This window comes from Chrysemys picta, chromosome 12 (assembly GCF_011386835.1).
Source record: "Chrysemys picta bellii isolate R12L10 chromosome 12, ASM1138683v2, whole genome shotgun sequence".
Taxonomy (NCBI): domain Eukaryota; kingdom Metazoa; phylum Chordata; order Testudines; family Emydidae; genus Chrysemys; species Chrysemys picta.
In genome coordinates this window covers 23125385-23136377 of record NC_088802.1, presented here as the reverse complement: position 1 = coordinate 23136377, position 10993 = coordinate 23125385, and the positions used below count along the sequence as shown (strand labels likewise).

General features: G+C 40.8%; 1 protein-coding gene and 1 pseudogene across 1 annotated transcript; both read right to left on the bottom strand.

Moving 5' to 3' along the window:
• Window positions 1-723: 723 nt before the first annotated feature.
• LOC101953791 (olfactory receptor 11A1-like) lies at window positions 724-1680 on the bottom strand. The gene has a single exon (XM_005314253.1). It carries the CDS (start codon window positions 1678-1680, stop codon window positions 724-726), a length of 957 nt encoding a protein of 318 aa, XP_005314310.1.
• Window positions 1681-9346: 7666 nt separating this feature from the next.
• LOC135974555 (olfactory receptor 5V1-like) lies at window positions 9347-10271 on the bottom strand (annotated as a pseudogene).
• Between the last annotated feature and the right edge of the window lie 722 nt (window positions 10272-10993).

Below are 10993 nucleotides of genomic sequence, written 5' to 3'. Positions count from 1 at the left end.
AATACATTGAATCTGGGTTACCCACCTCTGAAAGTAGGATGCTAACCACGCTTCTGTCCTCCCAGCCAGCTGTTTGTGGGCAAACTGAAGTCTTTTTTGATACTGTGCTCTTTGGGGGCAGGGACTGTGGATAATACTTGGCAGAACTAGGCCCCAGTTTTGACTACAATCTTTGTTAGCTACCTTAATAATAAAGAAAAACAACAACAATAATTAATTCCAAATTAATCTTTATTCAGGCAGGTATGGATGTGAACTCAGTTCAATTTTTGAGAAAATGTTTCTGGGGAATGGTTTATGATATTCATCCTGATCAGCTGGGAGTACAACATAGGATTCCCTTGTCTGTTAAATCTGGTGGGGTGGGGTATGGACCAGATTTGTAGCTAGTACAGGCAGTCCTCGGATTTAAGACACAATTCGTTCCTGAAAATCACGTCTTAAGTCAAAACGCCATAACTCTGAACCAATTTTCCCATACATACATGTTATGAATGGGGGAGCATCATAAAGTCAAAACCAGCGTCGTAAAACTGATTTTATTCTTCAATTTATAAATGTCGTAAATGCCATTTGTCTTAAGTCAAATGTCATAAAGTCGAGGACTGCCTGTACAAACTGGCACAGCTCCACTGATTTAAATGAAGTTATGTCAGTTTACACCATCTGGGAATGTGGCCCAGTATTTTTCATTTTAAAGTCCCCCACGCTCCCTTTTTTACTTTATCTCCTTCGAAAATCCATCAGTCTAGCGGCCATAGTCCTCAGGGCGTCATTCACGTCCTTGTTTCTCAGGGAGTAGACCAGAGGATTGAGCAATGGGGTAACAAGGCTGTAGAGAAGGGAGAATATTTTGTTTAGGTTTACAGCTGAGTTGGCTTTCGGCACAATGTAGACCATGGCCAGAGCCCCGTAGAAAGTGCTGACCACAGTAAGGTGGGAGGTGCAGGTGGAGAAGGCCTTCTGCCTTCCGGTGCTGGAAGGGTTTTTTACTATCGCTGCTATGATGAATGCATAGGATGTCAGGGTTAGCAAGAAGGGGATCAGGGTGGCTGTAGCTGCTAGCAGGAATGATGCTAAAGTGATCAGATGGGTGTCACTGCATGACAGCTTTACCAGGGGCATGAAATCACAGAAGAAATGGTTGATTTCATTAGGGCCGCAGAAACGTAGCCTGTAAATCCAGGCAATTAGCACTGGGTTGAAGAGGAAGCCACCCAGCCAAGAGCAGGATGCCAGCTTAATGCACACCCTCCGGTTCATGAGGGTCATGTAACGCAGAGGGTTGCATATCGCTAAGTAGCGATCGTAAGCCATCACCGTTAGCAGCAAGATCTCTGTGGCAGCCTGGGAGCCAAAGATATAAAGCTGCGTGACACAGCCACTGAAGGAGATCGCCACGCCCTTCTCAGCCAAGAAACCTTGCAGCATTTTGGGGACTATGTTGGACGTGTACCAGATATCCAAGAAGGACAAGTTTCCCAGGAAGAAATACATGGGAGTGTGGAGGCCCTTGTCAACCAGAATAGTGACAATGATCAGGGTGTTCCCAGCCACGGTGGTGATGTATGTTAGTAGAACCAGCACAAAGGGACCCGTCTGGAATGGGTAGAGGTTCCTGAACCCGCGGAGGATGAATTCTGTAATATCACTTTGATTTCCCCTCTCGACATCTGTCATGTGCACGGTTTCTAGAGAAAGCACAGCGCATAAATCAAGCACAGACAGACAATAAACCAGAAAGATTCTGGGACTAGACCCGCCTTTAAAATGCAGTCCTATGTCAATAAATGGCTTTCATCCCTATGGTTGCAAAACCAAACACCATCTACTGAAAGAAGATTGATCACCACCAACGAATTGAGAGAAATGGGATGTCTTACTGCCTGAATTAGATTAATCATGGAGGTATTCAAGAAAAGATGGACCAAATGGAATGAAATGATAGGAACAATCACTCATGTAACTGTCACAAAAACATTGGATGGAATTTTCCAAAGCTGCCTAGGGGATTAGGATGCCAAATTCACATTAATTTTAATGGGAACTGAGCATCCGAGTCTATTAGGGTGCTTTGAACATTCCCTCCTTTATATTTACTTGCTGTGGGCATATGGGAGTTTGGCATGCAACTCCCATTAAACTACAAAAATCCCACCTGTAACTCACTGAATATTACAATCTATACTGTCTCAGTTTTGCTGGTTCCCCAGACCTTCTTATTAGTTGCTCTGAATATTTATGTAACAATATAATTTGAACTATCAACAATTCTCCTTATCTTAAATAAAAAAATTGGGGCCAGATTTCCAAAAGGTATTTAGGCATCTAAAGATGCAGATAGTTGCCTAGTGAGATTGGCAACAGCACCTAAGCAGTTTAAGTGCCTAACTCCCATTGGAATCAATGGGAGTTAGGTGCCTAGGTGCTTTTGAAAATCTCAGTAGGCATCTATCTGCATCTAGCCTAAAAACATTAAAAAACCTGGCCCTTAGTAACTAAATTTAGTTCAGCTCTGAAAAGGAACTGTTTTAAAATGACTCCTTTTCACACCACAAATGAAGCGAGAAAGATGAGGCTCTGTTCCGTGCTGATGAAGACTCACCGAATTGAAATTGTTACTGCTTTTAGCATTTCAGAGCCTGAGGCAACACAGCCTCTGGGGTAGAGCCCACCCAAGTTTGGGGGGGTGGGGGCAGGTTTAAAATTAAGAAGTATCAGAAAAGCGAAAGAGGTGACAGAAAGAGTGATTCCAAATGGCTTTCCAGTTGAGATGTTGGGGTTAAGAATTGGACAGAAGGAGGCAAAGAGAATTTTTTTTACCAAAATCTTTGATCTGATCCCTTGCTCCCTATAGCTTTGGGAAGATGGGTGAAGAATCCAGAGCTACATCCAAGAGCTACTCCAAATTTCATGGCTGAGGATGGTGGGCTGCATGGCACAGCTTTGTGTCAGGGCACCCAGGACTTCTTATTTTTGTGCCAATCAAAATAAATAAATAATAAAAGAAAGAATAGTGAAACATCAGCATTAAACACAGGACAAGACCCTGAGCTGGGGAAAGTCACCACAGCTCCGTTGTACTGTAACTGGAGCTGCACAGTTTTACACCAAATCTGTGCGACGGAGGAGGTCCGACTAGACAATCATCACAGACCCGGCTGGCCTTAAAAATCTATGAAGGTATGAAAATCACAAGAACAAATTATTTTAGCTCTTCCTGCCCCTTTCCATTGCCCCAAGTGCTCGGCATGTAACACTTAGTTTCTGATAATTTTCTTTAAAATCAAATAAAAAAGAAAGAAGCCAGTGGGGAAGCTGGAGAAATTCAGCCTAAGGAATTCAGGTGCCCAGAGCAGTGGGATTTGGATGCCTAACTCTCTTAATTTCCTCTAAAAAACCCTTCCCAAAACACTCCAGTCAAACATACCTCTATCAACACTTATCGCTCAATTAAAAGCTATTTGGTGGAAAATCTGTTCTGGGTGAGACTGAGGAGCAGTGTCCAGCGCTGGTGGAGGGATGATGTGGACTCTAAATAGGAGAAAAAATACAGATGGATCAGAGATGATTGTGATTGAAGTTTGTGTTATCCTCATTGTCCAGAGAGTCAGTGAAATTCTCAAAAGAACCAAAAGGCCAGTTTTTCAAAAGTATTTAGGCACCTAGAGGAGTAGATAGGCGCCTTGGAAATAATAGCCATCATCAATTATTTTGTACACTCTCTTTGTGCGAAGGTTAATGATGACACAAAATGCAAGTCAGTGGAGAATCAGGGCCCTTATAGCTAGGCAATGTAGATAAAATGGAAATTATTGTTAAACACCACAGCTGTGAGGAGCTGCTCCCAGGACTGAAGGAATCTTGTTCTATTTAATGTTATCCCAAGATTGATAGATTTCTGCCCATCATCTCCCCTGCAACTTAAATCAACATGTACCGGAGACAAACATTCTTATTCTCTGTAATTAACCCATATTTGAACTCTATACTCTTCCTACTCATGTCCATTGCAAAACTCCCATTGACTTCTGCATGAGTAGGACTGGACTACTTTTCTCTAGAAAATATAGTTTAAGATAAAGTGTTCTGGGCCAGATTTTGATCTCACACCAACACAGCAGCACAGATATTGAAGGCTGTGGTATGACGGACAGACAGACAGATAGTTAGATTAGATAGCAGGGGTGGGTCCATAGCTGGTATAAATCAGTGTAGTTCTTGTGAAGTCAATGTAGTTACGCTGATCTACACCAGCTGAGGATCTAAACACAGGTGTAACTCTTTTGAAGTTCATTGTTGTTATACTAATTACGATAACAAATGGAATATGAACTATATATGATAATATTTAATTATATACAATTCCTTCTCCTAAGAAGAATATTTTCCACTATGTATCAAGCACTTTCCAAATACTTAAGAAGGACAATCTCTGCTTCGAGGAGCTCCCAATTTAAGGACAGACAAATAGACAGAGGTCAGGGGAAGGGGAATAACCAGAGACAACATATATACAATTTACACTCATTTATGTAGCTATATCAGCAAGATTCAGCAAAAACAGAGTGGCAGGACTGGGTGTTTAAGAGGGACTCACACTTGTAGAGGGTAGGAATAGCTCAGGGAGGCTGGACTATGAATAGGTGGCTGCATGGAAGATGGCACGGAGGTGACTGGGTGAGAATCTGACAAGAGGGAGAGTGAGGCTGGATGTATTAGTGGAGGGCGTGGGAGGCTTGACAAAGAGAATATCAGTAAGGGGAAGCAGAGCTGTGTAGAGCTTTGAAGGTAGTGACGAGAAGCTTAAATGTGATATAATATTGGTTGGAAAGCCAACAGAAGGATTCAAAAGGGAATTACATGATCAAAGTGATGGGAAAGAAAGAGGAGTTTAGCAGCAGCATTTTGTGGGGACTGAAGGGGGTCAGTGTGTGTGTCTAGGAGGTGAGAGAGGAAGGTGTTGACGTGATGAAAAATGAAGTTATACTAATGTAAAACTGGTGAAATTAAGATCAGAATTAGAGTCCATTATAATTCAGTAAATTGTCTATAGATTCATATTTTGCATTGGTTCCTCAATTAGACAATTTCAGGTCAGATTCTAGAAAGAAGCCAATGGAGTTACTCCACCTTGACACTGGTCTCAAGTTGGGCATACAAAATGCAAGGAACCCAAAATTCTAGGTGACTCTGAAAAATGGCAAAAATTTAATATTGTTACTTTTGCAATAATTTCCTTCTTGCATATCTCACATAGTGCAATATAATATAATATAAATAACATGCACTTACCTGATCAATCCCAGGCAGGTTTCAGGGTTTTGGCATCACTGAGTCACTTTCCTCTCCTATTTTATTCAAAGATAGAAAAATAGATAAAAAGGAGAACAATTCAGGTATGAATACCAGTAACCAATCTTTTATGAGATCTAATTTCGTTGACCAAATAGATCCAATTGAAATCAGAGCTAGTTCCAGGTACTAGAATCAAAATGTATTCCAGCCCTATTGGAGGCTACTGTTACCAAACAGTTGTCTCTCCTGTGGGAGAGATAGAAGTCTGACACTCTGATGTGCAGATGAATCATGTTATGACAACATGTGTGGTTTTCAGGGTTTGCTCTTTATACTTAAAATCATGGCATTTCAGGACAGAGACCCTGAATCACTCAGAGCTTTGGATCTCAGATGGGCTCATTAAATCATCTTTATATCTCATGGGATCTGGAAAGAATCATTCCTCGTTGTATTGATGTCAAATGTTTTTCAAGAACTCACATGTTCTCTTTGTCTCTTTTCCAAGCCTTTTCCACACAAAGAAATAGCACTGGGTTTAACTTAAATTGCAGTTTTTAAACTGAGGCCTTCTCTACATACAAATGTGCACCATTTTAATTAAACCAGTTTAGTTTATCTGGTGCAAACCCCAGTGTGGACACACTTATTGCAGGCTATGAGTGGCTTATTCATAAATTCATAGATTGTAAGGCCAGAAGGGCCCATTAGTAAATCAACTCTGACCTTCTGAAGAACACAGGGCAAAGAACTAGTGATTCCTGTATCAATTTTGTATGAGATAGAACATATCTTTTAGAAAGACAAGAAATCAGTCTTGATTTAAAGACTCCAAGCTATGGAGAATTCACCACATCTCTAGATAAGTTGTTCCAATAATTAATTGTGCTCAATGTTAAAAAAAAAATCCTTATGGTAAGAACTTGAACCAGCATCACCAACATCCCTTGTGATGGCCCTAACCACCATTGGCTACTCTAGGTTCTTGTTTGCAGTGTGAGAAACATTATCATCAGAACTGATACGTTTCAGTGAAAAGTTTTGATTTTGAGGAGTCGGCATTTTACGACCGGAAAAAAGTTTTTCAGAAAAATTCCTGACCAGCTCTACTCTTAACCTTCTCTTGGATAAACTAAATACATGGAGCTTCTTAAATCTCTCACTCTAAGGCAGGTTTTCTGGACCTTTAAATAGTCTCATAGCTCTTTTCTGAACACTTTTCATTTTTTTAGCCTAATTTGTTCCTAATTGACTTAAACTAAACCAAAACAAGCCACTCTTAAAAGAAAATAAGAGTGTTGACAAATGGGGTTTGCATTGCTTGAAATAAATCAGATTGAATTTCCAATCCAGTGCAACTCTCCATGTAGACAAATGCTGATTCAGTTAAACGGCTGCAAATCCCTGCGTGGAGAAGGTCTTTTCTACACACAAAAGGTGTTCCACTTTAACTGTGGACTCAGCAATACCGGCATAAATGTGGAGAAGTCAATGATTGAAATTCTTGAAGCTGCCTAAGGAATTTAGAAGCCCAGTTCTCAAAACTGATGGGAATTGAGGCATCAAAATTTTTTAGGGGCCTCTGAAAAATCTCAGCCTTCTGCATGCAAAGGATGGAATGATAGAAGAAAATAATGGAATATTATATATGGGACTTTGGAAATACAGAACAATCACCCAATATCAACCTCTCATTACTCACTATGTCACAACAGGTTTTGACAAACAAAAAATCTATACAGCAGGTCGGAACATGTTTTTTTTTTTTTCCCCAGGGAAAATTTTGAGTTTTTGTCAAAAAAAAAAAAAAAAAAATGGACACCCCCCCAAACCAATTATTTTCAACAATCAAAATCTAAAATATTTCAGCTGAAAACTGAACAATTTTTGGCCAAAAACGAAAACATTTTCAGACAAAAACGACCACCCTCCAAAATTTGTTTTTTTGGTTTGGGCGTTTCAGTTTCTGATGAAAAATCAATAATTTACAAGGGAAGCATATATTTTCCATGAAAAATTTCATTTAATCAAATTCCCAATTCTCTGAAAAAAGTTTTGATGGAAAATTTTTGACCAGCCCTAATAATCTGGTTTGTCTGACTCAATTAATTATCCATGTCTAGAATGTTCTTCATAGTCACATCTTTGCATTACACTAAGGTGTAATAGAGATGGTTGGAAAATATTGGTCAAATGAGGTTTGGATTAGAAACAGGGTGAGGGTGGAAATCATGAACATTTTAGTGATTTTCCACTCTCATTTTCTTACCAGATCCATTGTGTACATCAGAGGAGCTTAGAAAGTTTCATTCACTAATGTCTGTAGAAATAGATGTGAGAGCTGTCAATGGATGTAATTATTTGCAATATAAGCTCCACTTAAAATACAGAAGGAAGTCAAGCCATATCATTGTCTTTATTTTTGATGTTTTAAAAAACAAAATTACAAACAAATTGAAGGTATGTGTCAATAGGTAGAATTTTGGACCTTATGTTAAAGCAAAAACATTGCTTTGACAAGCAGACATGAAGCACTGTGGTGTAAGACAGTGGAACTCTACTGAAGTCAAAGGACAATGTACACTAGGATCTACATCTGTGATTATTACATCTAGTTGGAAAACTAGGATTTTTGCCATGACAATTGTTACAGGAAAAATTCCCATTTGACAAATTCCACCAGGAAATTCCAGTGTGGGAAATTTTGAAAATGTGGGAAAGATTTTTTGTCACCCTCCTCACACTTTCTTACCATTTCCCCAAATTTTCCAGCTTGGAAAAGTGAAAGTGCTACTTATGTGCTCAACTTACTTAGGTAACTTTTGCAAGCTGGAAAACAGACAGGAAGTGCAGAAAATCCCACAGTTTTGAAACAAATAATTTCAGAAACACCAACAAATGTTGAGATTATTTTATTTGCAGAAATATTTCATTTTCGCTGAAATTGTTTCTTTTCCAGACTTTCAACACAATATTTTTCTCCTGGGGAAAAAAAAATGTAAAATAATTTTTGATTAAACCCTATTTTCCATTGCAAATTTTTTTGTTGGAAATTTTTTGGCCAGCTCTACTGCAGAGAATTAGGTTAGCATATATTATCTCATGAATTCAAAAAATCCAATAGACATTGTTGATCAAAAATATCTTCAACCAGTTAAAGGTGCTCACACAAAGCACCATTTAAACTGAAAGTACCTCCTTAATCCATGTGTAGGAAATTAGAATGACTTATCTATTGTTGCCATGACTTTTTACATATTGCTGATTAAAAAAACCGACTTTGATTCACTGTGACTCTACTAATTGAGGTTCAAAACTAATGAGGACTAATCATAAGATGTTTGACTCCCTCAACGCTCATGAAAGTCAACGTTGTGCTGGATAAGGACTCAGCTCAAAATGACGACCTGTTTTCTACAACCCTTATTCAGACTGGGAAGTGTGTTAGAGCTGGTCTGCTGCATCCTGCTCCTGCATGGCGCCCCATGGAAGTTAAAATGCAGGACTAGGGCCTTGCTCTCCAAAGTGCTCTTTAAATCTATGGGAGTATTTTTTAGTGACGTTTGGATTTTCAAAGGGGCCAAAGGGAGTCAGGAGTCCAATTCCCATTAAAAGTTAATGGGGTTCATCATCTAATTCCTTTATACCCATTTGAAAATCGCAGTGTTAAGTCACTACCTAATGTGCCTGAATTACCACTGGTTTATTCCACTTTGTGTTGTGTAACTCCATCAATGTTCAGTGAAGTCATATAAACTTAGCACTGGAGTAGAACAGTGGGGAATCAGGCCCCATAGGGATCGCAGAATCAGGCCCTGAGTGAGATCTCCAGGAACCCTGTGACTTCAGTGGAACTGGGAACCCCAGGCTGAGATTTTCAGAGTTGCCTAAGGGATTTGGAGGCACAATTTCCATCACACATAATGGGAACTGCACATCCAAAAGCCTTTGGTGGCTTTGAAAATCTCATTCCGATGGCTGTCCAGTCCCCCAGTGAAGGTCAGCAAAGAGGCTACAATGGGCTACCACAAATGCCTATTCCCTGATGTTAGTGACATTTATGACCCATCACTCTCCTCAAGGCCCCTTTCACTTCTGCGTTCCGCAGCCTGTAGATAATGGGGTGCAGCATGGGGGTGAGGACCCCATACAGCATGGCCACCAGCCTGTCCCGATCCGGTGAGTGGTTTGACGAGGGGCATATGTAGGTGAAGATGGTCATGCCATAGAACAGACACACCACTGCGAGGTGTGAGGTGCAGGTGGAGAAGGCCTTGCAGTTGCCTTCAGCCGACTGGATCTTCAGGATGGCCGAGGTGATCTGGATGTAGGAGACCAGGGTGACCAGAAAGGCCCCCACGCTGAATATTCCCCCTATGATAAGGGCCACCATCTCTGTGAGGTATGTGGAAGCGCAGGATAAAGCCAGCACTGGAGGAACGTCACAGTAATATTGGTTGACTTTATTGGAGTGGCAGAAAGACAGGGAGAAGGTAAGCGCTGTATGCAGCAGGGAGCGAGGAACCCAGTGACCCATGTCCCGGCCATCATCAGAATGCAGAGTCTCTTGTTCATAATGACTGCACACAGCAAAAGGTTACACACGGCCACGTTCAAATCATAGGCCATCACTGCCAAGAGGAAAACCTCCGTCCCTGCTACAGCCACCAGGACGGAGAGCTGCAACAGCAGCCAGTGAAGGAAATTGCGTTGCTCTCCGACAAGAGGTTTTCCAGCATCTTGGGCATGGTAGCAGTGGGCCAGCAGATGTCTAACAAGGAGAGGTTGCTGAGGAAGAAGTACATGGCACTGTGCAGCTTAGCCTCAGTCCCTATGGCTATGAAGATGAGGCCATTGCCAGAGAGGGTTATCAAGTAGATCAACAGAAAGGCAACAAAAAGGGAGAAGCGAATGGCTGGGCAATTGGAAAGTCCCGTAAGGATGAATTCGGTCACCACTGTCCCATTCTCCATTTCTCTGCTTGAAGAGGAGCTCTCCTGCAAGGGGTTAAATGAAATTGATTTCATTTTGTGAAATTCTATGCATGGGAATGATGGATGGTCTTAGTGTTAAGGCAAAGGAGTGGGAGACAGAAAATCTTGGTTCTCCTCCACAGGCATGTGTCTACCTGTTTCCCCTAATAATAAGCATTCTCAGATTGATACTTTTTTTTTTAAACCACATTGAAACATTTCATTTTGGGTAAGTTAGACGTTAAACTCTCTTCACTTGAGCTGCTTCAGTGATTCATGGGAGTTGTAGTGTGGGTGCTTCATGCTCCCATTTTCCTCTCTGAGCTGGACTCTCTGGCTGGATTACATCTCATCTGATGTACTGCAATGGAGGCATAAACAGGGGAATCTCAACTAGGCATAGAGAGGTTATTTTACCTCTGTATTTGGAACTGGTGCGTCCGCTGCTGGAATCCTGTGTCCAGTCCTGGTGACCACAATTCATGAAGGATGTTGATAAATTGGAGAGGGTTCAGAGAAGAGACACAAGAATGACCAAAGGATTAGAAAACATGCCCTATAGTGATAGACTCAAAGAGCTCTATCTATTTAGCTTAACAAAGAGAAGGTTAATGGGTGACTTGATTACAATCTATGAGTACCTACATTGGGAACAAATATTTTTTAATGCACTCTTCAATCTAGCAGAGAAAGGTATAACAAGATCTAATGGCTGAAAACTG

Excerpts from the sequence above, each read along its gene's own strand:
- LOC101953791 (XM_005314253.1), bottom strand. The coding sequence starts at position 1,680 with ATGACAGATGTCGAGAGGGGAAATCAAAGTGATATTACAGAATTCATC.